The sequence below is a fragment of the Vidua chalybeata genome, chromosome 5 (assembly GCF_026979565.1).
Source record: "Vidua chalybeata isolate OUT-0048 chromosome 5, bVidCha1 merged haplotype, whole genome shotgun sequence".
NCBI classification, from domain to species: domain Eukaryota; kingdom Metazoa; phylum Chordata; class Aves; order Passeriformes; family Viduidae; genus Vidua; species Vidua chalybeata.
The window spans coordinates 39,643,029-39,670,282 of record NC_071534.1 but is presented as its reverse complement, the minus strand read 5'-3'; the positions used below and the strand labels follow the sequence as shown (position 1 = coordinate 39,670,282).

General features: G+C 39.9%; 1 protein-coding gene across 1 annotated transcript in view; it reads right to left on the bottom strand.

Moving 5' to 3' along the window:
* The window catches only part of WIF1 (WNT inhibitory factor 1), a 37,400-nt gene extending 21,546 nt beyond the window's left edge, over window positions 1–15,854 (bottom strand). Inside the window, exons 1-2 of the mRNA XM_053944162.1 lie at window positions 15,699–15,854; window positions 15,454–15,593 (exon numbers count right to left, since the gene is read on the bottom strand). Of these exons, the coding sequence (XP_053800137.1) occupies window positions 15,454–15,593; window positions 15,699–15,834 (276 nt within the window). The 5' untranslated portion in view covers window positions 15,835–15,854. The remainder of the gene's footprint in view (window positions 1–15,453; window positions 15,594–15,698) is intronic.
* Between the last annotated feature and the right edge of the window lie 11,400 nt (window positions 15,855–27,254).

Here is a 27,254-nt window from a genome sequence, read left to right as displayed (position 1 = left end):
TGAATGTGTGATGAGACAGGACACGGAGAGAAACAGTAAAACCAGAGATGAAAAATGAAGTCTGGGGTAATGTTCAAAATGCTGCTTTTAATTAAAGACTTTTTTCCCCCGATACAATATACCATGCCAAAATATATAAAAAAAGCCATAAAGTCAGATTGTGAATATTTTTGTTTTCAAATAAAACTTTAGCTCAGAAAAATAATTGTATGTCTCCACACATCTACAGAATAGTGAAGTGAGTGATTCAAGGCTCCACTGTCTGTTTCTCATTGGTTAGCTTTGATGTTTGGCCATATCTAAACCAGGTCATAATGAGTTATGACCTAGGATATTAAAACATTATGTTCTTACTATTCTAGTAAACAACAACTGGTAACTAGACCAAATAGCTCCACTTCTGTATTTCCATTCCAGACACACTGTTGTAGAAGGTCAGCTTGTGAGCCAGATTCCCAATTTGTAGGAAAAGGACTGGAATCTCATTTTTAAGAGCAAATTTTCTAGACCCTAAGGATAAAGACAAAAAGAAAGTTCCCCATGGAAAAAGGGACCCATTGCTGCACGAGCCACAATACTCACTGCCACTCAAGGAAATAATTCCTCTAACCAGGGTAGAGGCAAGGCAGCGCTAGCGCCTGAGGCAGGAGTATGTTCTGATGGCATGTTCAAAAGATGGGAAGAGACACTGCACAAGCAACAGGCTGCTCAGAAGGAAAGCCACACATTACACTGGGGAAGAGATAACTGCTCTCACAATTTCTCTGCAAAGGTTTATACATCTGCTGAGTTGGCAGAAACTGAACTTCTTGAAATTATAGTATCTAAGATCTGAAACACCTCAGATAGATCCAGCTAGCATAACTTCAAAGTCATGTGCTGCAGAGTATGTTTGCAAATCACATGTGCTGGATTGAGTTGGTTAAATTTTGACATAAAAGTTATATACAAAAATCTCAGTCTACAGAGGCTGCACAGTGAAGCAGAGTAGTTTAACTCCTCAAATCTGTGAATCTAAAAATTATTTGACTACCATAAGTCCTATATCTATTTGGAGAAAATCTGTCTTGACACTAACCCTATACTGAGTCTCCAGTATTGTCCTGCTGTAACTGGAGTTGATTGGCGATTAACTTGCATTAATCCTCATGAGTGAAAAGCAAACAACATGCTCTCAGCAAATATTTACCATGCTCCAGCCTACCATGAAATTTAGTGATGATGGTTAATTGAAGATATAACTTTGTGGAATTAAAATATTTTCTAGTCACTACTATAATTTATGCTGTACATGGTCATTGTGAGTGACCTGGTAGTGAGAACGAAATTTGCTTGGATATTGTTGGCAGTAAAGGGAAAAAATCCATAATCTGTAATCCCTTTTCCATTATAAAGGCACTTTTTTTTGGCTTTTTTTTTTGTTTGTTTGATTTTTTGGTGGGGTTTTATTGTTTGTTTTGTTTTGTTTTGTTTGTTTTTTTTTTTTTGGTTTGGTTTGTTTTTTTTTTGTTGTTTTGGTTTTGGTTTGGTTTGGTTTTTGTTTTTGTTTTATTTTGTTTTTTTAAGCCAGCCTACAAACTCTTTGGATCTTAGATGAACCATGTTGTCAAAGGTGGTGAAGAAAATGGGTTTTTCATTAAATTGCTGATCACGGACAATTGCACACTTTGCATGGACAAAGGACTTTTGGCTTGACTTCAGGAAGCACCTGAGGAGAAGTATGCTTTATTTCTGTGGAAAATCTTTGTTTGAGATCCTCAGAAACTGAGGCAAGGACCCCTGCAGACCTTGTGTGAACAGTCTGGGGAATTGGTGCTTTCAGGCAGCAGGTAGCCCCAAGCAGCTGCCCTTTAACAGTTCCTCATGTGGGTAAAGCGGAGAGAGGAAATTTCACTTTAGGCAAATAATTCCTTGGTCGGGATTAACTTTTATGGACTTTGAATGGCTGTTTTCTATAAATCAGAGGAATTTAAAAGGTTATAAAAATAATGAAGCCCTCTAACAAGTATTGTAGAAAACATCTGTCGGCGGTTTGGTTTTAAATGATATACAGTTAAAATTCCTACAGATCTCCCTTCCTTGGTTCAAGATCTAGTGCACTGAAGTTCTCTTATCATTCAGATGCCATGTTGTTTCTGCCTGTTTTTTCTTTCATGTTTTATTAAAGAACTCACAATAAGAAAACTTTATGTTTTCTTCATTTTATGTGATAGACAGAGAATTGTAGTACCTAAAGCAAAGCAGAGTAGCTTGAACTGTTGTATGTTATGGTTCAATAATGTAATGAAATCTGCACCCTTTCTAATTAAGAACCAAATGTATGTTACCTTTGAAAGTAGATGTAAGAAATTAACTATATTTTCTTCTCATTATTTTAAAGAGATCAGTGCTGAATGTTCTGTTATCAATTAAATGACAAATATATCTTAATGCCAATTTTCTATATTTAAAGAAAGAAACACATCAAAGAAGTTCCTTTTTATCCCAGATCCACCAATATTTCTGGCTATGCACACACTGGAAGATTCTACCCTGCCTTATCCATAGCAGATGCTCACAGCTGCATATGCCATAAATAAAGTCACGAAGTGAGACAATGTATGTGTTTGTTAGGTGTTTACAGCATGGACCATTGCTTCTCCAAGATATTAACTGCATTAGGTCAGAGAAGTTGGTCTGTGTTCCAAGATGAAGCATGAAGCAAAATAAGATGAATTCCAGCAAAGATTATCCATACTGTGCATACCAGGCTATTGAAGGAGTCTGGGCAGAGCAGAAATATGTACATATATGTTAGCATTTTGTTACTGCAGTGCAGTCTAGATACCGCTGTAATGAACAAAACGGGGCTTCCTTAGACAAGCAGATAATAAAGTGTCTGCCTACAGACTGCCCATTTTTGTGCTAGGGACAGAACCCATGGATTGGTCCTGTCACAGAGTGGGTAAACTGTTTTTCACACCTCAGTGTAACACAGAAACTTGCTGTCAGCCTCAAGAGGTAGACCTAAAATGGGAGGCATGCTCAACAACATGAAGCGATACTGAAACCTGCTCTGAGAAAATCGGTTTACACAGAAGACAGGATAATCTGACTGTCTTCCAGTATCAGCTGCTAAGGGTATGGGAATGGACTGAAGCAACAGGGTTAAAAAAACACAGATGCACACAAAAGGAGGAACAGAGATATTTGCTGTTTCAAATAAATAAAAAAAAAGGACACAAACTAGAACTCAGAGAAATGGGCAACCGTAAAGAAAAATACATTATGTGACATTAGTAATTAGACAATGCTGTGGTGAAATGCTCACAAATCTGTAGAGCCTTTTCTATGCCTGCTTTCTTCACATTAAGGAAATCATGGCAGATTGAAGAAAACCCATGCACAAGAGGGAAGACTTTTTAACAATAGAGTGCATCCCTGCATGAAACTTTCAACAATAACTACTTGTGGTTTTAATGGTTTTAGAAGAATGGAATAAAACTCTGATTTTGCCAGTTGAAGATGACTAACTGGTGCTTAATGTCTCCTGTGGCATTCAGCTGTGGATGGCAGATCAGGTCCTCCAACAGAATGATTTATGAAATTGGGAAAGTGAAATTTACCATTTGCTTTTAAAAGAAGCCTCAGATTTTGAAAGGTGAACATTACAGGCTTCCAAGAATGCTTTGCACTGGGCAGATGGTCTGAAATCTTTGCAGAATACATCAGCTTTTCCTCCAAATTATGAGAAAATAATTTCTTTAAAGATAAGTAATATTAAAAAAATCACTGTCAAGAAGCTTGGTGAGGTCACAACATAATAGATTTGGATTATATTTGGCATTGTTTCTGGCAGTTGTCTGCTCTTTAGGAGACATGGGAAACAGGACTCCTACTTAGTCATTTTGAGCAAATATTTTTTCTTACCAGACCCTGAGCTCTGGAGGCACTCTAGCATTTGAAGCAGTCATTTGAAAGCAATCTCAGACTGGAAGCTGAAGGGCTTGCTAGAAAGACTGGGATTTGAGAGGAACAGAGGTGAAAAAGAAAAATCCAAGTATACCAGCAGAGCATTAACTCTGAAAGTCATCATCATGCCAGAAAAGCAAGCTTCTGAGACAGAGGTACAAAAAAAAAGCCTAGTACGCATTCCTGTCCATCATTAGCCTGCAATGACAATACGGTCTTGGTTTAGATCAGAGGCAAGCCTTGATGCAGCAGGTACCTGCAGTGGGGCCAGTGGGGCTGTTCCACCAGGCTGGAGCCTTGGACAGCAGCATTTGTGCAACCTCCAAGTTAAGCACAAGCATGCGCACACAAAGGCATGCAGCAGGCATGATTTTCTTAAAATAGTCACAACAAATTTACAGCTCCTCAATGACGAAAGTCTGGGAGTTTCTCACTCCTCTATCTTGCTTTATTTGGAAACAAAAGCAAAAGCAAAATAGCCCAACTTCCCATATTTAGACCTTTTTCTGTTTAACACATTTTCTGTAATGCATTTTAGTACATTACATGCTGTAATGCATTTAGTATTAGAGTTACTTTTGAAAATAATTAAGCTAAAAGAAGACAAGATCACTAAGGTTTTGACAAATATGAATGGTTAATTAAGTCTTGAAAATTTCTAGCAAGGAATAATATTTCTCTGCATGAACTAGGCCTGGTGCACAAGCTTCCTTTAAATTGTTTTCTCTTATGTCTTACAGATGAAAATTAGATAATTCTGCTTTGGGGAAGGGGAGAGAAGCAAACAGTATACCAAAAAGAGAAATACCATTAAGAGTTCAGATTTAAAGTAAGTAAAAACACACATGCGCCTTTGCTATCTTCAAATCTTCAACAAGACGTATTGCTCTGAAAAATTGATAAGGCTATTCTTCTGAAGAGTTCATTCTTGTTCCAGCACAGCAAAGGCTAATTCATTCTTTGTTCACCCAGGTAAATATTAGTGTTCTCTCTGGTGGACATTTCATGATCACAGACGTTCAAACTACCCATCTCCCAAAGCTAATAAAAATGAAGAAAATTATTATTGTTCTTAGAGAAAAAAAAATACACAACACTGTCTCATCAGGTTACTTCCTAAGAAAACAAGTCTTTGCAGGTCTGCCACTGCCACCTGCAACACTTCTATGTGGCTCTATTTACACTGGGAAAAACCCACAGGGTTCTTCCCCTCACAGTTTGAAAAGTAAGTGAATAGCTTGGTTGGCTGATCCTGAGTGGGCATTTTTAGATTATAGTCTGTTTACAGTTTCAGACTTTGGATAGATTTATTGATAATTAATATTTACCCTGAAAATTCTTCACAGGGAATGCAAAATAATTTCAATAAAATCTTTACAATTAGGGAAGTGATCGCACTAACAAGTATTTAGGCTAGTTATGATGGGGATTTGAACAGACACTATATTTAGTTAAGCAGAATAGTTCTAAGAGCAAAAATGTAAACCTTAGAGATGGTGGCTCATCTGATGTAATGAGGGAAAGCTCACAGACAAAGAATAAGCAAATTCTCCTCTTGAATGGTGGTAAACATGGATAATGCATACAGATTCATTTTGGCCACGCTTCAAACTTCCAACCCTTTGTTCTTAAGTCTCCTAGAATAGCTTTGAAGTTGAGGATAAAGCTCCACTAGCACACCATTACCAAAGAACAACCTTCTGATTATGATCTCATGAAAGTGTAATCAATTACTTACACAAGTTTAAAGCGTGGCAAACAGCAAAGGTCACATAATTTGCCTTTATTGAGTCCATGTGTTTCAATCTTGGCTTTAACTGGCACTCCTTTATAATAAATATAAATATCTCTCCAAAATGTAAGCAGCGAACTTTCTCAAAAGTTATGAAATCTCACAGCAGCTTCTGTCAGACTGGAGTCCTTCAAGGGTTTTAAAGAGGATGCCTCCACTTTTGTGTACCCATGTGACAGAAAGCTTGCAGCACCTCTGACTGTGCATTTCTTTATTTATTGCTCAGCAGATACTAGTCTTCAGCCTTATTTTACAGGAAGATGAGTGTTTAAAATTCAAAAAGTTGCAAAAATTCAACTTCATCCTGACTAGTCATTAGGAAAGACTTTCTTAACACTGCTCTCCTTTAATACCTATTGCATGGATTTTCAAATACATTTTTTGTGAAAATTTAGAATAATTCTTTTCTCATTTCACAGGCTATCATTTATCAAAGCAAATTCTAGATACTACTGTGAAAGAATAAATAAATTCACTACTAAGAGCTTTCTAAGTGTATATTAAAAGGAACTTGTGTGTTTGCTGTTGTACCTGAAATCACACTGATTTTTCTACTGAATGAAGACTCTGCTAAGTGGATGTATATTGCTGTCGTATTTCCATGTACTATAGAGGCCACCACACAATTCTGTCCTCCATAACTATATCCTGAATTATTCAAAGCAAGATGGACTTCTCTTCAGAGTAAAGTAAGGATGAATAATCCTATCCCCAGTTTCTGATGGGAAACTGAACAGGTTCTACAAACACCTTTTCTTTAGGCAGGGTTTCCATAGGCAAGGTCAGCACAACTTCATCCCTGGGTTACAGTACCAGCCTCACAGGTCCAGTCTTTTGAGCTAAGATCCAGCGTATTTCCCAGCATTTAAATGAAGTATCTTGCTTAAAACCAGCTCATCCTTGACTTCCTGTACACTCAAAGGACAGAGACCAGCACTTGCAGAAGAAAGTTCAGCCCAGCTGGAATCTGATTTACCTGCTGTCTTGAACCACCTTTCTTTCCCTCCCTGGATGCAGGTGGAGTCTATCTGTAGCATAGGCATCTTCACAAGGCCTGGACTCTGCTGATGACACAGGGTCAAGCTGAGCATCCAAATAAACCTTTTAAACCCACTTGCAGGAATAAGTCCCATTAAGAAAGGCAGGAAGTTTATTTTAGGAAAGCTGCATCCTTCTGTTGTGTTTTTTAAATTCTGGATAACATGACCTATCCTGTGTCAGTCTAAATCCTGAGAGGGAAGGCCAGCAGCTGAAAGTTTTCCAGAAGAATCTTTTGCAGAGACCCTAACCTCATTTTTATTAGAGAAAATGCAAGAGGAACAGCAGTCTCAGAAATCAATGTGTGGACCTCCCCAAGCCCAAATTTATCTGAGATGAAAAACAAGCAGGAGTCTAAAGACAGCAAAAGTCTGCACTCTGCTATAAGACAATTGTCCCATTTGGGATTCAAGAGTTTTGCTAAGATCAGAGATAGAATTTATTCCTTGATGAATATCTGTGTAAAATATGGTCTGCTCTTGCAGACTGGGACCAAATTGTTCTTTTTGCTACTCAGTGCATTCCAGATATGTTGACAATCCTGAATTTCTCCTGGAGTCACAGGCTGCTGGAGATTCCCCAAATACCCAAAACCAGCCTTTATTGATAAATGGAGTGAGTAGCACTGGGCTGAATGGGGTCCACACTACTTTCAGGAAGAAAAAAAAAAAAAAAACGCTGGAGGGGAACAATGTTCCACACCACAAACCTTGCTGAGCAATCAGGTCTGCTCTCTATATCACAAGGCACAGAACACCAACTCTAAATCAGGAAGGGGGGAAGACCTCACTGCACTTACTTCAGGCTTTGCAATCAGGGACAGGAAGACATATATAAACCTAGAGACAAAAGTTTCTGTTGGAGTTGTTGGGTTTGGGAAGAGGCTGAAAAGCAAGAGATTCTACAAGAATTTGCAGAGATTGTGAGCTTTTTACCCCCAGGTCACCCTTCCTCCTGCTTGGAAACTCTCAGATTCCTTGTCCTTTAAAGTATTTCCTAATTAACATAATTTAATAGATTTGTACTGTTCAATTGTATTTTACAGGATGAGAAAGCCCTTACTTTTGGATGAATAAAGGTATATAAATATGATATGCATGTCAAAATGTTTTACATCTAATTCTAGTGTCAGGTGATTCATAGAATTAAAGTTACAGTGGCATCATTATACTATAAAAATTAATAAGTTTACTGTGAATATTTGGCAAGACAACTAAAAAGGGACTATTAACTAAGCCGGATATTCACACTGATAGAATTCAAATGTGAACACTGTCAGTGGGCAGGAAAAGGTGCAGACTTTGTCCTATCAAAGGAAAGTTACAGTTAGATCAAGTAAAAACATGAAACCCATGGTTCTTGATGTGCTAAATGCTTTTAATTTTTGCCCTTAAGGATCAGTATAAGCTGCTCCACCCTGTATCTAATACCAGCACATCACAGGTCTGATCAGAGGGAATCAACATGTTGGGTTACAAGCTTTCAGCTACCCTCCCTTGACAATACAGAAATCAGATCAAGCCTATGCAATATAAATAGAGGTTCCTATGCAAAACTGGAAGGAAGGAGGTAAAAAAGGCAGGACAAAACAAAACAATCAATCAAGGTAACTGCCAACATGCTCTGCTGGCAAATTAATTCTCAGCTATTAATATGTCTATGCATGTCATCTGTTGCTCATGATTACAGACCCAGATAACTGTATTTTGCCTCTTCTTCCTCTCTGACAGTGTGCTCTGCTGTGCAACCTGCCTGTTCTCCCTGACAGTCTCTGCAAGAAATATTGCAGCCACATAGCTGCTTGCAGAAACTTCATGTATGAGTGGCTTCACAATGGGAAAATAAATTTGTTTCAGCCTGGTTACTCAAAGAGACTCTGTTTCAACAGCTCAATTTATTTCCCAAAACCCTTAAAGAAAGAGAACTGGCTAAGGCTCAAACTTGGCAAAATGAGACCAGTGTTAGCTGCTGTTTAAAAGCAACAGGTTGAAGTTGGTACTTGTACTCCTTACTGAAGGTGTTCAGTGGACTGTGAGTTTTTAAGTCTCAGATTCCCATTGGCTGTATGAATAGTCACACATTTGCAAGTTGAGGGCAAGCAGAAAATGTTGCAGGGAGAGCTTAAATTTTGCTCATCAACAAGCTGTGATTTGTCCGTGTCTTCCATGTGTTCTGAGAAAAATCAGGTTCATAATCACAGTACTGGAAGCTCTGTTCTCTGATGGTCAGGATGGTCAAGAGCCTGCCTTCTGCTTCTCTGGGCAGCTGTTATTGCAAAGGCTGGCTCTCTGGCTCTTGCTGCTTGTTTCTGTGCTTCAGTGTTCAGAGCCAGTGACAGATCTTCTCACTAGTGGGCTGCTGTTTGGGGAGTTTATTTTGCCTGGTGATGGGCCAAAACCTGAGGCTGGGAGATTGCCAGGTTTGATGTCAGGCATTTTTATTTCCTTTAGGATCAGCTGGGTTTAGCTAGCTTTTTATCCAGGCAAACGGTCAACTTCAGAGGATTTGTGGGACCAGCTCTGAAAGCGGTGTTTGGTCTTTAAACAGTGCTGAAGTATTTAGCACTGATGACAGCAAGTGCTGAAGCAGCTCAGAGGTAATTGCCCATTTTTCCTTGTATGGCTGAAAAAAGATGGACTCCACCAGCTGGTTGGAAAACAAAGCAAACTTTTATTCCAGATGAAAAAAAAAACCCAGGGGTTTTCTTGTTGTATGGCTGGGGAAAAAAAATCCACCCCAAACCTTTGAAAGCCATTGCTAAGTGGCTGTGAACAGAACATACTGTGGACTTCAGGTATCATAGCTGGGTAAAGCCTCCTAGTGCCTCTGTGCAACAGTATCAGTGTCTTTGCTGTATTTACATTACTTTTTTTGAGGCAGATTTTGGGTTGCTGCTTCACAGTGAGCATGAGACCCAGGACTGACCTCTGAGGTGGACCACTAGCAACTGCTCTCCAGCTGGAGCAATGCCCCTTGCTTATCTAGGTGCCACTTCCTCACTTCTTCAACTGGAGTGCGGTGGGAGGCAGTGCTGAAGACCTGGGCTGCACCAGGCACAGCCCTGCCAGCCAGTCAAAGTGGGCATTACATTTCCATTTTTACCCCCAGGTAAAACTGTAAACTGTAGCCCTGCATCTGGGCTACAGTTTGATGCAGTGCCACAAATATACTGTCAAAAAACAAACAAGCAAACAAAAGCCTCCCAGCAATACAAAAAAGATCCAACACGGTAAAAGAAACTAGTACAAGTAAAGTAGAATCTTTCAGATGGTGGAATTTGTACAGAAAAAGGCAAATAAAAGAAGAACAAACCCTAACAAGCCAAGTGTAAACTCACAGGAAGGCAAAACAGAAGTTTTGAGATGCATTTTTCTTGAAAGCTTTAAAAATAATAATCAGGAACCCATTGTTCTGAGCTAAGGTATCCAGCTTTTGAAATTCTGTTCAATGTGATGCAAATATCTACTACATATCAGAAACATAAGCCACTTGGCTAGAATCAAATCAATAATAGTTGTAGCTATCCCAAATAAACCTCTTTGGAAAGTGTGAAAGCAAGAGAATATGTTAAATACATGAAAATTCTTTCAGTTAGTTCTCATTTTTGTTAGTTCTTTCTCTATAGCATTACGTGTTAATGGAATTAACTTTAGACCACTAAGAACATACCTGTGAAACTGACTATAAAAAGAGGTGATGTTGCCAGAAAACATTTTCACTTCCACAAATAGGAAAGTGAAACAGAGGAAGGCAACACAAGAGAAAGCCTGGATTTTCTATTTCAGAAAAATTGTTACTAACTCAGGGAGTGAAATCTGTACATTTTCACAAAATACAGTCTTGAAGCTTGGGGTGTCCTTGTTAGCTCCAATGCTTTTCAACAGTTATGTTGTACATTGGAGCTACTACTGCAAAAGTACTGAAAATACTTTATGACTAGCTTTTTTTTTTTAATGGATTATTTATAGACATGAAAAACAATCAAGAACTGTTTACTTAACATAGGTTTACACTGCTGTGTAAAAAGAATAATTGTGTGGTTTACACATATGCCATGTAAATTACTATGGAAACCAGATGCAGCTTACACTACAAGGTGCCTTGTAACTCATCTCTGCTGAGCAATAAATCCCCTCTTTTCTTCTTGGCAAAACTTTGAGAAACTTTACTGCTGTTTTCTATCAGCAGACAGAACAGATGGCTGGCACATGCCTGCTTTACTAAGAAAGTGGGATCCCTACAGTATTACTTTGATCCCTGGTGGCATGTCTACAACACTGAGACGCAAAATACCACAGCTGAGTAGAATCTAAATATTAAAGGTTTTGAGCTGTGCTTTTGATTTGAGAAGCCCTTGTCTAAAAATCATGCTCACAGTATGTAAACATCTTCACATTCCACATGGAAATTTTGGTACAGAGGTCAGAAAACAAAGTATTTCACCGATTTGGTGACATGAAAGTGCAGTAAAGGTACCACTGAAAATCACAAGAGTGTGAGTTTGTGCAATTACCTTGACCAAACTTGGAGAAGAGCCGTACTTTTATTGGAAAAAATATCCTAAATTTTGCATATTAGACATTTTTTAAGCTGAAAAGCATCACTGTAATGACTGGTTACAAATAAGATATTTACAAAAAGACCAGCAGTTTCTTTGAAGAAAAAATTCCTTTTAAGTATTAGGTTTTGAAATTAAATACTTTATGGTTTCTTTCAGTTTGTCAGGGAATTAGCCATGTTTGACTGGAGCACCTTATTGCACCACTAATGCCTTAAAATTGGTGGTCTGTTAGCTTTCCTCTGAGCAAGGAAACAAATCCTCTCCTGGCATAGCTGGATATTCTATTTTATATTTGTGGTCAGGCTACATCTCAGCAATATAAGACAATTTCAGACAATTCAGCTGAGCTGTTCAGGGCTGATGGTCACATTGCTGAGATCAGAATTAGCCTCCAGGAGCTGTTAACTATACAGCATTCCTGATCTTCACTTTACAATATAGAAATGATGCTAGAAAATGCACTGAAGACATACATTCCCTGTTTCTCAGAGGTGGGCAACTTTTTTATTTACTCAAGGCTATCAATAACTCTTTGAGACTTATTTCAGATGTCATGTCATGCATTCAACCATGCACCAGGAGAGGAGCTATGGGGTACTCATAACAGTGGGGAGAGGGAAGTGAGCCGCTACAATCATTCACCTGACCACAAATCCTTCTCCCATATCTGAAAAGAAGAAAACAGCCTGGGCAGGTTGTGGCCTAGATTGACTATTTCTGTGGATCAGACCAGAGAATGCAACACAACAAAAATTCCAACTTGCTTTTTAGTTTCTTTTTTTCACCTCCTGTCTATTAAATCAACCAGGCTGCTGCTCTGTCACTGAACACTTGCTGTCTGGGAAATAATAAACTTTTCTTTTTTTTTTAAACATGGTTCTGTTCCACCAATACTGTCCCAGATGTGAACTTAATTTTACAGCTGTCAGAATTCCCACTGAAAGTTAAAAATACATGCTGGGTTTTGTGGATTTAGAGATTAAATACTTGTCATAAATTCCTAAATGCTGTAGAGATTATGTTATCACTGAAATCTTTGGTAACTTCCACTAGTGGACACAGTAAAACATGTTGCAGCATTAATCCCTGTGACAGGGTCTCACTGGGAAGTTTTTAAGCTCAATCTTCCACAGAGGACAAGACCCTTAAAAGCTATTGTATTTTCTTTTGCAAAAACCATCCAGGATAAGAGCAAGAAGCACACCAGTGAGCTCTAGTGGTTACATGGATGCATACTATATACTACATATTATCACTGATTTTTGCTTTTTCAAACCTTTCAATTCAAAGAAATTTGTAACTGTCAATTTATGCAGATTACATTTCTAAAGAGAACATAGTATCTGTAATGTTATGCTTTAATTTATAGGTAGAAGCATAAAGTCCATAAAAACATGACAATCCCATTTTGCAGTGCTTTAACATTTTTGTCACCCCTGGCTCATCCTGATTTCACTAGCAAAAAACCCTCAAACCCTTAGATTTTGGGTTTTCCCTTATATTTCCTAATAATTAATTAGAAGTAATGGACTAGGAATTAAAAGCAACTAATGCTTTTCTTTGGTTAATGTTTTCTAATGAAAATTATTTTGTTTGCTTATCAAACAAAATATATTTCACATAAAATGTATTCAGGACACAAAGGCCACTGCATCAGAAGTGTAACACCTAAATGTAGTGAGTTTCAAGCACTTCTACTTACACAGAATACAGATGCAATCTAGTCCTTAAATTGTGCCTTTCAACAAGACATTTTTGAGTTAGAATATTCAGCCTTACAGGACTGAGAAGCACTGTCACTCCCTGGCTTGGACTATTTACTCACCTCAAGCTTGGATCATCATTTATCCCAGGAGCAGGTGGATGGCATCTGCCCGCTGGATATTTATGCATGCTAAGGTGCCCTGTTGGGGATTCCAGGTGTGGTGGGTTGACCTTGTCTGGCTGCCAGACACCCACCCAGCTGCTCTGTAACTCCCCCATCTCATTGATATCAGGACTAGGAACCATTTAATGCCATAGACAGGATCTCCTGCACCTACTCAGGAAAAGCCTTATATCTGTAGACCAAAAAAAAGGTCTAGCTATTCCTAGAGGTGAGGCATATACTACTGAAAGCCCCTAAACCTTGGAGTCCCAGAGAAACACCTTCAAATTTCAACTGGGATACAGGGTCAAGAAGTTTATAAGGCACAACACTCACAGAAGAGTTATTTCAGTTTTACCAAACAGGAGGCAACAGTATGCTAGTTAACAGCTATTTTGCAGAAACCAGTCTAGCACTTCAGCATTTCAAATGCCTTTTTTCTTTCAAAAAGTATGAGTTCCCATTTCTTTTCCTTCTTCCTTTCTTGCTTTTCTTTCCCCTTTCTCTTCTTTTCCTCTCCTCCTCCCTTCCACTTCTTATTTTCCCTTCCCTGACTTAGGAAATTCACAGAAAAGTACAGAATAAAGGTAGCAAGTTTTTAGCACTTCCTTGGATGTGTTAGTGGAAACTTCTAAGAACATGTATACTTAAAACCAAAATAGAGCACTGGAAAAAAAAAGTAAAAATGTACTAATTTCTTCCCCTCATAAAATATTGGACATTCTGGAGAAACACAGAACTTTTTTAACCATTTAGGTATTACACTTACTAATTATGCTTTGTCTAAGAGGAATTCAGTAATTCAGAAAACAGGAGGAGGACTAATGGGTTAAACACCTTTGCATCTGCTCAGAAAGGATTTAGTCCTGCAAGTGGCATCAAGCAGAATATTTTCCTATACTGTCTTTAAGCCTGTGACTCTTCTCACTGAAATCAGTATTGGAACCACCTTTTCCTAATGGCATACCAAGGCAGCAAAGGTAGGCGGCAAAGGAAGGAGAGGAGAACACAAGAAGAAAATCCAAGAAGACAGTGTTCAGTCTAACATCTTGATCAACCATTCAAAAAAGAGCTAGTTTCATCATCAACAGCAACTGAAGCTGGCAGAGAAGTGGAACAGAAAATACATCCAAAAGACACTAATTCTTTCTAGGTATTTAAATGCCAACCCTTGGCGTACAAAGTTGTTTTCTCTGTAAAGCCTGATGGGAACGACAAAGACCTAGAGCAAGTCAGCCTTTGTGAGTAAGTTTTGTTTCTCCACATTCACCTTGCTCTCTGGAGGAGAGGAGCAAGCACTTCCTAAACCCAAAGGCTTTGTGAGGACAGCAAAAATTGTAAGGGCGTCAGCCAACACCTTGAAGCCAAACAAGTCCTGTAGATAGAGTATTTTCAAACAACCAAAACCACAACTAAATTTGTGAAGCTGCAATTAGCTGAATTAAACAATCAATGTTCACAATTTAAATGGAAATATTATTTCATCTCTACCAAGTCCTTTATTGTATAAAGTCAATGTTCAGCATTGTAAAAATGAAATCATTTTATCCAGGATTTTATGCCACCATGTTTTTTCTGTATCCATGATAATGTACACTAACAAATTTCAGCTTTATGCAAATTTAACATATGTTGTCAGTATGTCAAATAATACATATGTTTCTTCACAAAAATGTCACAGATTCTTATATTTTCAACAAAAGAATCCAACAGGATCCAATAAACTACAGATTTATGTGGTTTTTCAATTTAACTTGGTAAAATTAAGTCTACAGAAGAGAATTGTTATTGAGTAGAACTACAAATTAAGCCTGCACATTTAGTACATAGAGATCAATGAAGAGCCTATAGCGTATGTCCGTAAGCTAAAGGAATTCGAAAGAAAACTGCATCCACAGAACTGCCGACCGGTGCAAAATTTTAAGGCAAGTACAGGCGACTGGGGTGTTCCCGGTGAGTTCTGTCCCACGCCTCATCATCCTGCGGGTTCTCCGGTGCCCAAGCCGCCCGTCGCTCCCACGCACCTTACACCCCTTTCCCAACGCGCTTTCCCAGCCATCCCAACGCGCTCCTCCCCGCGCCCCGAGCCCCCCCCCCCACCCGCGCCTCCTACTCCCGCACCCAGGGCTGCCCCAGCACTCCTCAGAGAGGATTTCCTCAACTATTCCAAGGCCAAACCACCTGCCTCCTGTAAACCAGAGCCTCCCCCGCCCCTTGCCGCAGCCCCATCTCGGGGCTACCTACCCGGCCCGTTGCCTGCCAAGTGAAGTTCATTGCGTGGATGCCGACGGGGATGGCGGGCATCCTCTGCTGGGCTTTCCTAAAGTCGTGGGTGAACGGGGCCATCTTCCCCTCGGACACGATCAGAATATCCTCCTCGAAGCCTACGGAAGGCAAAGGGGCGCAATGTGTGGCAGCCCCGCCGGGTCGGCTCCAGTCGGGTCGGCTCCGGGCTCCCGCCCGCCGCTCGGGGCAGCGGCCGCACTTACCGATGAGCACCCGCGCCTGCTGGGCGTCGATCCACAAGTAGAGGGTGTCGGGCTGGCGCGGCGCGGCCCGCAGGCTGCAGAGGCTGAGGGCGCCGCAGAGCAGCGCGGCACAGCACAGCCGCCCCGCCGGGGCCATGCTCCCGCACCGCCCGCCCGGGACTCGCCGGCTCCGCTGCCGCTCCGGCTGCGCCCGCCCTCCCTCTGCCGCGGGGCGGCTCTGGCGGGGCGGCGGCAGCGGCGGGGCGGGCACGGGGAGGGCGGCGGGCGGCGCCGCGGGAGGCCGGGAGCGCGGCGCTCGCACGGTCCTTCCCCCGCCGCGGAGGGCGGTCAGCGCTCCGCGCCGGGGCTGCGGGTGGCCGCCCACTCCCGGAAGAGCAGGGCCGAGAGCCGGGACCGTGACCCACACCCGTTCTGTCACAGGGGACCCGTGACACGGCAGGGTCGCAGTCCTGCCGCGCGTCCCGCCGCCCTCCCTGAGTTCACCCTCCCCGCAGGGGCACCCCGGCACTCCGGCCGTCAAGGTGGCTCCACCACGGTCAAAAGTGAGTCGCTGGAGACACTCGTGTCTGCGTGAAGAAACGAAGTGCGTGCGTAGCCGCTCCCCCCCGGCACACATGTGTTTTTAGTCAGAGATGGGGGGAGCATCACCCAAGCGGCAGGTGGGTGCGGTGCGGCGGCTTCAGCAGACACCCGCGAAGATGGACAGGTCAGGCCCTAAAGAGAGCCATCATCTGGGCAGTGGCACAGGGACACGCTTTCCAGCACCAGAGAACGATGCAGGAAACGAGGCAACGTGCTAAAGGAAGAAAAAGCTTTCACCTGGCTTTTGTTCGAAGCTGTTGAAAACACTGGAGACTGAAAAAACACTGAAATGTTGCCATTCGCACAGAAACTAGAATGGCTCAATATAGAAACTTAGTAAAGCTTGAAAGAATTTTCTATTCAAAAAAATATTTAAACAGAATCATCCCTTCTAAAGGAATAAAAAAAATTGTTTCTAAATTTTCTGGATTTTTCCATTAGAAAATAAAAGCCTTTGAAAAAATAGACCCAAAAAGCCAAAACTTAGCAGGATACATATAGTTTGAGTGAAACCCCCAAGTTTCTGTCTGTAATGTTCTGGAAGGAGTTGGAGGGTATTTTCTCCCTCTGCTTTAGATTCTGCTGGTGCTCCATCTCATCCTGTTAGTGTGACTGCTAAAGTTACCTTGGTACTACTGCCAGGACTGGAATTCTCTACGTAATGGACAGCAACATGAAGTTGGTCTTTCTTTTCCAGACAGATGTAATTGAGTGGCATTCCCTAGTAACTTGCCCAGATGAAAAATCTTAGGTTCCAAAAACTGGAATTGGTGTATGTACTCTAACAGAAATGCCTCACCTCTAGATGCCTGGTAGATAGGGGTGATTATTTGCTATTTGTTGGTTATTTAGTAGTGTGACAAGCAGGTCAAGGGAGGAGATTCTCCCCTTCTACTCTGCTCTTGTGAGATCCCACTTGGAGCACTGCATCCAGTTCTGAGGTCCCCAACAAAGAAAGGATGTAGACCTGTTGGATCGAGTCCAGAGCAGGGCCATGAAGATGATGAGATGGCTGGAGCACCTCTCTTTTGAAGACAGGCTGAAAGAGTTGGGGGTTGTTCATCCTGGTCAAGGCTCACAAGAGACCTTAGAGCATCTTTCCAAATGCACCTAGAGTCAGCCTAGAAAAGAGCCGGAGAGGGAATTTTTACAGGGGCCTGTAGTGATATGACAAAGGGGAATGGCTTCAATCTCAAAGTGGGTAGAGAATGGCTTCCAAATCAAAGTAAGTTTAGATCAGAGAGAAATTCTTTACACTGAGAGTGTTGAGGCCCTGGCAGAAGTCACCCAGAGAAGTTGTGGATACCCCATTCCTGGAAGTGTTAGAGACCAGGACAGATAGGGCTTTGCACAGCCTAGTCATAGGTGAGTTGAAACTTGAGATGGTGACTCAAGGTTCCTTCCAGCCCAAACCATTCTGAGGTTCTGCGATTCTATAATTCTCATTTATTTTGTGTAAAATACTTTTTTTTATCTCGCACACTCCGCTGTGCTCCCCGCGCCTGGCTGCCTGCGGTTGGATGGAGTGCTGTGGGTGCGGCGGCCCGGGATGTCCCGTTCCCGCCCGCTGGCAGCGCCGGGTCACGGCTTTCCCTGCGGGCCGGAGACTGGCGGGGAGGGGCCGCCCCCTGCCGGCCGCCGCCGCCGCTGCAGGCCCCGGCCGCGGCCGCAGCTCCCCTGCCCTGTTCCAGCAGCGCCGCGGGGCCTCATCCCGCAGCATGGGCTGTCAGGGACCCCCGAACAACTGCGTAAATATCCGGAAGAATAAAAATAACCGCGAATTTCAGAAATATTCGCTTGCAGATGTGATTGAGTCCTCTTAGCTTGAAAGTACACAAGAAATTTTAACTGTACTACAAAAGAGAAATATAGTGGGGAAAAAATAATATCTGAAACAAAACTCATAGGGAGAGGTTAGACAGGACCTCAAGATAGGCAAGAATATTTAATATTCAAAATATTTAATATTCTAATGCAATGATTTACATTGTTGCTTATCACGTAGAGGGGCTTTCTTAAGATCCAACAAAGGAAGACAATGTAATTGCCAGGTAATAACACTAGGACATAATTTCCAAAACTGTGATGGTACAATTTAAACACTCCTGAGTAAAAAATGCAGTGGCAGACAGCTTATTTTCTGCAGAAATTAGCTGGTACCTAGTGACTGAAGTACAGTTTGATGGGTATGTGTTTGTACCAACAGACTATCCAAGCCCAGAGACACCTCTGTAGTGTGTCTCTCTCCCAGCATCTGCCAAGGCTTAGGTGAATCCTGTGTTAGTGCTGAGACTGGCCTGTTGTACTGCAGTGTCTGTTCTCTCCAGTTTCTCTCTGCTGTAGTATTGTAGCACAATAAGATTCACTGAGGATAGTGTCTGCTAAACTTGTGCTCATACTGCCTGCTTGCATTTGATGTGGAGATCTAGGTATAAGCTTGGTATAGTTCTTGATCCCTTTTTAAAATGTCTCTCCTAAATTACATGACGTATTTCAGAGAAGAATAGTCTCTTTTTAAGTGAGTTGAGAGCACTGTGGAGAGAGGATTGGAATATACTCAAGGAAGCAAATATTTTGTGGTTCTTTGTTTAATGAAATAGAAAACATATATGAAAACAGAACTGTGTTGTGACTATGGCTTCAAGTTCCACTAACTTTCATAAGAATGTATATACCGTGCATTTGTGGCCTGCTCTGACATTCATTGCAACTGACAGCATCCCCCTGATGACAGCCTTGGAATGAATAAATGAATGGATGGTTTGAATGATGACATATCCAGGGAAGGCTATGGAAGTCAGAGCCTGATGCCCTTTGATCATCAGCTATGAATAATACAAAAAGAGGAAGAAAAAGACATAAGTAATAGCAGCACTGGGCATAAATATGGCCCGAGGCAATAATCTTCATTCCAAAGGGTATGGATGCTGCTTCACTGTGGAGACTGGTAGGCCACCAGGGAAAGAATCCCCACTACTCCCCTGGAGGGAAAATTCCTCAAGCAATAACCACCCTTGTTAGGGTGAGGAAAAAGGCTTCTCCCAGCATGCCTTGCTGTGACATGCAGATTCAATGGCCCTTCAATTCAATCCCATTGGCCCTTCTCCCTCGCTCTGCCCCTGTGCCCTTATCCCATTGCCCCTGCTGTTCTGCCCTGCCCCTCGAAATGGATAAATAAACCCCTGCCCACGTAGCTCTTTGTCCCTGGATCTCTTCAAAAAAGAAGCTCAATAAACATCTCCTTGGAACCCCAGTCTGTATTTCTGCATTGCCTGGATCACAACTGAAAATGAGCTGAAAACTAGCTGAAAAGAGCTGAAATCACTTGGTGTGAGTGCAGATGTGCCTGTGCCACCGAGGTGTTTTTTTCAAGACGCTTCTTCGGGAAGGTTGCAGCATGCTGGACAACTGCCCCCCATGACAAGTGGTGCCCAACGTAGGGCCTCTGCAAAGAGGTCCCTGAAAAAGCATCTCCTGCAGCATCAGCTGCAGGACTTAAGCTGCTTTTGAGTTTGCCACTCCCCTGAGTACCCCTCACATTTTAGTGGGGGCTACCCGAAGGGTGAAGAGGCTGAAGACTCTTCCGAAGACTGAAGAGGCTGCAGAAGTGCTGGAGTGCTGGAGGCCTGTCAATGGGCTGATCACCCACCCAGCAGATTTTCACTGACACAACAGGCATCGGCCCAAAGAGCAACTGTAAGTATGATATGATACGATATGATACGATATTATATTATATTATATTATATTATATTATATTATATTATATTATCAGTAAACCTCTCCTTGGAACCCCACACAAAGACCCCGTCTCTCCTTCTGCGTCACCCAGATCACAGAAGAGCTGAAATTACTCAGCATGAGAGCAAACGTGCCCGTGCCACCAAGGTGTCTTTTTCAAGACACTTCTTCAGGAAGGTTGAGGCACTCTGAACACTGCCCGCTGCGACACTTCACCTCAGGTGTACAGAAATAGCAAATACATATTTTATTGGTGAACACTGGTAGATAATAACTAACAACTGCACAATTTAAATAAACAAGAAGATGCCAAATTGCAGCAAGATTTTTTTCAGAAGTGCTCAGTCTTCACTGCATTTATTCACTGAAATGAATAATAAAATTCCTGCCAGTCTCTGCAGACACTAAGCTTATCCATTGGGAATTAGATTCTTTTAAATTCTTCCTGCTTATGTCAAAGCAACTGTCATTAAGAGCTGTCAGAAGAAAACCCCATAGACCTAGTTTTATTTTAAAAATCAGTTTTTATTAGGAAAAATCAGTTTTACTGAAATTGGAATAAATTGAAGTTTCTGAAATTTCAAATGGGAAATTAAAGACGCCACCTTCAATTATTCTGAATATAACATTCCAATTCTTTGTTTTAGAACATACTATTTATTGTAGCTTTAGAAACTATGTCAAAGCAATACTGATGGTTGTAACAACACACACTACTCTAGAGGCAAAAGTTTTCTATTTTAGATCACTTATGATATGGTTATCATTATCTCTTTTATTTCTTTTCCTACAATAGTCCTGGGTCATCCACTGGAGAACATGAAGTTAGCCTGGCTTTGAACTCGGTTGGGTACTGAAGAAGACAATTATTCTTACAGCAATTGCCCCATTCTTTACTGAAGCTGAAAAGTGTAGCAAATGAAAGCTTGCAGAAATAAAAATTATCAAATTCTTAGAGAAGTTAGAGAGAGATGTCCTTGTCCTTGCTTCTGTCATATTCTTGAGTGGCAATAGGCAAGTTATTTCATTCATTTTCCCAGCTGGTCACCAATTTTGTTCTACATTTCAGCATGGCTGACATCAGATCTTTGGTCTTGTCTGGAAAATCCCAGAATCTGGTTATGTTATCTGTTATCCCAGAGGTTTTTAAAGTTCTTGAGTAATTGAATTTTCAATGGTTTGGATTTTTTTTTTAACATAAAACTTGTGTACCATTTCCCTGCTTCTAAAAAAGCAGATCTAACTTTTAAACTTCACTAGTAAATTGCACTGCTTTAATTTAATTAATTTTATTGTAATTTCCATTACTTTAATAGACCGTAGTAAATTCAGACCTCAATTATTTAATTTTTAAAAGGAACAATATCATTGTTGCCATTTAAAATAAGAGACGGGACCATCGTCGGGCTAAGAACGATTTTTTGCTCAGATAAACATCAGTTTTAGAGGCCATGAGATTTTAGAGGAGCAGACAGTCAGCCATAGCACAAAGCAGTCACAAGTTCTTTGTTGCAAGACAGTATATAACTTTCTAATCCAATGGACAGTTATTTTGCTTTTTTAACCTATCACCTTTACTCACTTCTACTGCACTGTGGATATTTTCACCCAATGGGATTCTCATTCATGTACACACATATGCTTCTACTATAAATTTTAAACTCTTAACTTACTCTATACAATCACGTTACTATACTATAGACTCTTCACCATCTTACCCAAAACAGTTTCTTACTTACAACTATAAAAACATAGGTTTTGATTTTTCTACTTAATGTCTGTTTACTTTATTTTTACATCAATCCAAGCTTCTTCCAAGGCTGTAGATCAAACCCTCTTGAATCTGTGGAAGTTTCTATCTTTCCTTTTCCCATAGAACAGCACACACTATTTTTATTAATTATTCCCCAAACTAATTGTTTATATTATCCTGAAGGCAGCAGTTCCCAGCTCTCTCACCCGGTGATTCTCTTTGTCCTGCTCTCAGGATTTCTAACTTTGCTTCAGGTTGCAAGTTCCATTTCTGAAACCGGTTTTGTGTATGATTGGAAGATGTGAATACTTGTTTCTAAACTATCACACTAAAGCAATTTTTAAGAAAGAAAAGTAGTCTTCTTTTGTTTATTGCTTTTCTATAAATAATTTCCATGCAAGTATATTTTTAATTGTTTCCATTCTCTTGAATCTTGATTGTTGAACTTTTCATTGAAAAATATATTTGCAATGCAAATTTTATGTTCTTAAAACACTGAAAATATACTAAATACTTACATTAGTATTAACACAATTTCATTGTACCTTTCCTATTTATAAGACTTGCAATTGGATTTAAAAATTAAGTTAGTCAAGTTTTCATTGAAGCATTTAGTTGTAAAATAGTATCAGAAATAATTAAAATGAAAACTTTATACTGAAATATGTATATACGAAACTATTTCTATGAGTTTTCTTCTATTGTTTGCCTTCATGGAAGTTCTTTAGTAATTTTTAGTGAGTGAAGAGAACACTGCGGACTCACCAAGTTATTTTGCCCTGAGCTACTTGAGTGAGGATGTAGCATTACCCAGAAAAGGCAGCCTTAGGACCCTAAGGCTGTGGGTCAAGCGCCTCAGTTGGTTGAGACAAAGACAATGTTAATGAAGTAAAAAATAAAACGGAAGGAGAGAAAAGTGAATGCAATTAAGTTTCTGCCTTAGAAATTTCAGAGAACATGAGCAACAGATCTAAGCAAATAATCCTTTACAATTTTTTTTAATATTGTACCAAGCAATCTCTTTTAACAAATTTACTTACCTGCAGAATCAGCTCCAGTCAGTTTAATATTTACATCTATTGGAGGAGATAATGGGCAGATTGTGTAAATATTACTCACTGAAAAGGAATGAAATGTATGACAGCAGTATGATTTGTTGCTGAATGTGGCTGCCCACAAAACCTTTGGTGCTTTTGTCATACACTGGAGATTAAAAGTTCAAATTCTGCGACTATAGGATCACGCAAGCTTCTTTGATAACTGATCTAGTGGTCTATTACTTGCCTAGCAAGAAAGCCTCAGGTACTTTCAGAATATAGGTTAAAACTAAAGATATCATTACAATTTATCACATAAATAACAACAAAAAAGCACCTCAATATCTCTTAGGAACATTCTTGGAAAACCATAAAGACCATCAGAGTGACAGTGCCTCAGGAGCAGAAATGTATATTGTCCATTCTGTCGTAAGGAAGAATAGACATGGGAGAGAGATTATATATGCCATAGCATGAAATAATGCCTTACATATGGTAAAGAATATGTGAATTGTAAAGTGGAAAATAATCACTTTGAGCCATATGTTCTTCTCTGGCATTAAACTGAATGGGAGAACAAAATAATCCAAAAATAATGTAATTTTTGAAGCACAGCCATTCAACTATGTTCTCCTCCTGTCTTTGTACACTACCCAGAGCAGGTATGAGAAGTTATAAAATACTTTGAACTATGCTAAAGAAAGGGGTTCAAACTTCCCCTGTGCTGGAACAGGCAAGGAAACAAAAGATCAAGGATGGGCAGGGCACAGACCCTGATACTCAGTTCATGGTTTTGGTAGAACATGAGTCAGGCAAGCAGGATGCCATTCTAGCCTAAATAAAGGCAGTGACAAAACTGCCATTGACCTAACAGGTCCAGAATTTCTGTCTCAGTATGCATCCTTAAGTCCTCCATCTTCCTGAAACAACTGTGCAGCTGCTGCTGAAGTTTCGCCCTGGGCTGGTAAAGGAATTGAGGAGCTGAATGCCAAGGGCTGTAACCCCAAGCACTCAGGGAAGAAACCTATGAGAAGAAATGCAGTAACACATGTAGAAAGATGGGGTGCTGGCAAAGTCTAAAGCAATGAAAAGATCCAATGAGCAAAGGCATATGACATGTCTGGCATTAAACACAATCACTATAAGCCTTTTTAGTTGCAGTAAACATCTTTCATATTTATGTAATGACATGTTTGGAAATAATCTAATTAAAATAGGATATTCTGAGAAAATAAGACTTCTGTATCTCTGCAGAAGGTTGCTGCTGCTTTTTAACTGAAAGCAGTAGGCATTCCAGAGGACTTTTGAGATTGTGTCTATGGCAAATAGTGATGTACAAATGGACTACACTGCTTAGAGAGCTCACCACTGGAATTTCTCTTTGTCATATTAATTGCTGGAGATTAGGGCTTTCTCAATAGCCAGGACCAGAAATATTTTAACACAAGTGGTAGATTGTAGAGAACAAGGAAGAGCCTTTTTAGATCCAAACTGCACAGGCAGCACCTGAAACAGTGTGAATAGCCACCTCATAGCATATTTATTAATAGGTTAAAGTAGTCCTTCAAACATGGGATGCTCTTGAATTGCATAGTTCATGTAGTTCTGAGTACTCCACAATGAGTACCAAACAGGCAAAGCATAGCGGGTATGCTAATACAAACAAATTCAATACAGAAACCCATGGAAGGAAGAGATTCAGTGGAGGGAGTGATGGAGTAGCTGAATTTGTATGTATCCTCAGCAATGCATTCATTACGTAAGTTACAGCACTACAGCATTACCAGTTGTCAAAAAGAGAAGAAATAATGTGAGATTATGGGAAAGCTGAAAGTAAAACATGAAATCTGAGAGCAACAGATGGATAATGAGAGTGCTAAAATGTATATATTATCTACAAGATGTATTTAGAAAATTTTGCCTGGCATAAGTTCTTCAGAAAATCCTGATGACAACTGCAGATAGATATAAGAGTCCTGACTTCCACAGTTCACAGAATGAATAAGGGAACTTGCACAGCCAACACAATGTCAAGATGAATGATGCAAAATATAAAAATTGCTGAACTGTGCATAGTAAAATGTTTCCTCAGGGAAGGAACAAGGAGTAATAGGTTCTAAAGCATGGCTTCAGTAAATGATAATTGAAGTAGGAAATGGTCCAAAGAGTTAGTAAAAAAGCCATGGAAAGCAAATAAATATTATTAAAGAAAGCTAAAATGAAATTACAAGGCAGTGTTATAAAATAAATGTCATAACATCATGCAAAATATACAGGAACAATTTAAGCAGTTAGTGTTTTTATAGAACAATTCAGCTTCATACATATCTTTATATCATTTCATATGATAAAAATAGGTCCAGACATATCTAGGAATGGACATGATGTTGTCCTGGAGCTGAGGATAAAGGAGCATGAAAAACTTGCCTGAGTAAGAGCATAAGCAAAATTGTGTTTTGAGACCTATTGGACATTAGTTTTACTGAGATTGAACAATATTTTCGATGTCAAAGGGTTTAAAACATTTTATAAATAAAATCAAAGCATAATTTCTATACTATGTACATGCAGTTGCATGTGTAAAATGTAGATTAAAGCATTAATTTGAAGGTACCATCTTGGTCAATATAAGATACTGCTGGTTTCCTCATATGGTTTATAACAAATGGCAGATGTACATTAGGTTGTAAATGTGCAAATGCATGATGTTGAAAACTGTCATTCAAGTAAATACTAATAGCTATTAAAAATCTTAGCTGGCAAATTTTCCCTCCTATATTTTTCTAGATTTTTTTCCAATTAATTTCATTTAGATTTGTGAATAATTAACTTTTCTAAAATCTGGTCTTCTCTAAAACTCAATTTGGACACTTGGATGATAAGGAATATATTACAAAAGGCTAATTTGAAAACTTTGGTTTACCTGTCTTTCCCATTTTATTTCTTGAAAATTGTTGCAGGGTTAATTCAATTTCCCTGGGTACCAACCACAAGGTAAGGCCTGTACTTCTCTTGTTGTACCTTAAGTGCTATATGATTTCCCTTTTTTGCTGTAAATAAGGTTGTTGAGTTTAAAATTATAACCTTCCTTTTATGGTCTAACATTTTCATTCATTTTTTATATCGGTGCCTGTTTCAGGACACATTGAAAGGTCTAATAATACATGCCCACCTTGTTTTTCTTATAGTATGACAAATTTTAAAATTCCTTAGTCACATACTGCTTTTTCCTCCAGACTGAGTACTGAAGTGGCATTTCATTTTTTGCTTGACTGACTCTGTTACACAGATAACTTCCTTTTAGCACATCTTTTGTTTATTTATAGCACATAATAGAAGTCATCCAACATTTAATTTTGCTTTTACTATACAATTTTTCAGTTTTATTATCTCTAAAAAAAACCATTCACAGTAACAAAGACATCACTCTTCAAAAAATCCAGCAAGAAGACAAACGATAGCCTAGGGAGCGCACTGGAATGGAATTCCTACTTTGATTTTCTATAACATTTTCCATCGTCATTCTTGAAGTACTTCTACAAAGATGAATCATTATTTCAATTTGCCTATGGAAGAAACTGAGTCACCTGAAGAGGAAGGAATTTGCCATGCAGCAAGTTGGTGGCAGAGACAAAGGCAAAGAGCAAGGCTCTTCATTTCCTGCCGGATGCCCTCATACATTAACTCAGTTTACAGCTCTGCCACAGTCTTCTTTATGACCTTAAGTAAGACCTTTTGGGTCCTTTATTCTCCTAACACTGAAGTGCATGCTTAATTTTTTACTGATCACAATTGGATGACAACTCTCCACTAATACATCTGACATATTACAGATATGGTACATCCTTTCTCTCAGGTACTTTGAAAGGGAGAATTTTTTGTTCAGCATACTGTTAAATTAGGTAATTTTTTCTTTTTCATGCTGTATTATTTTTTGCCCAGAAAGTTTTTTACAAAGACTAATCCTAGCCAGAGGAAACCAGTGTCTGTAGATGATAGAAAACAGTGAGTTACAGGAGCCTCTGTTCTGTTGATCAAAGGGTACAATACCCGTGTATTATGGATCTCCAGTTCTTCAGATTTGCAAATACTATTTTCCTTTTTCATAGACATCTGGGGAACAACTGTTTGTACTCCTGATGAACTCAGGGTGCAGATGAGAGGAGAATGCACTCCTCCATCTACTGCTCCCTACACAGTGTGTATGAATGAAATAAACCACTTCTTCCCTTGCCCTACCCATTTGCTCCTCCAAACATTTCCTCTAGGTTTCCTTGTAAAGATACCTCTTCAATGTCCTACAAAGTCTCATGGGGTACAAAGCAGGCATTTCATTATTTGGCTTTTAATTTGTTCAGTATTACTACTTTCACTGTTCCCTCTTCTTTCTTCTGTTTCCTTTAACTTTCTTACTTCTTCTTGATACTCTTTCTGCTGTATCTA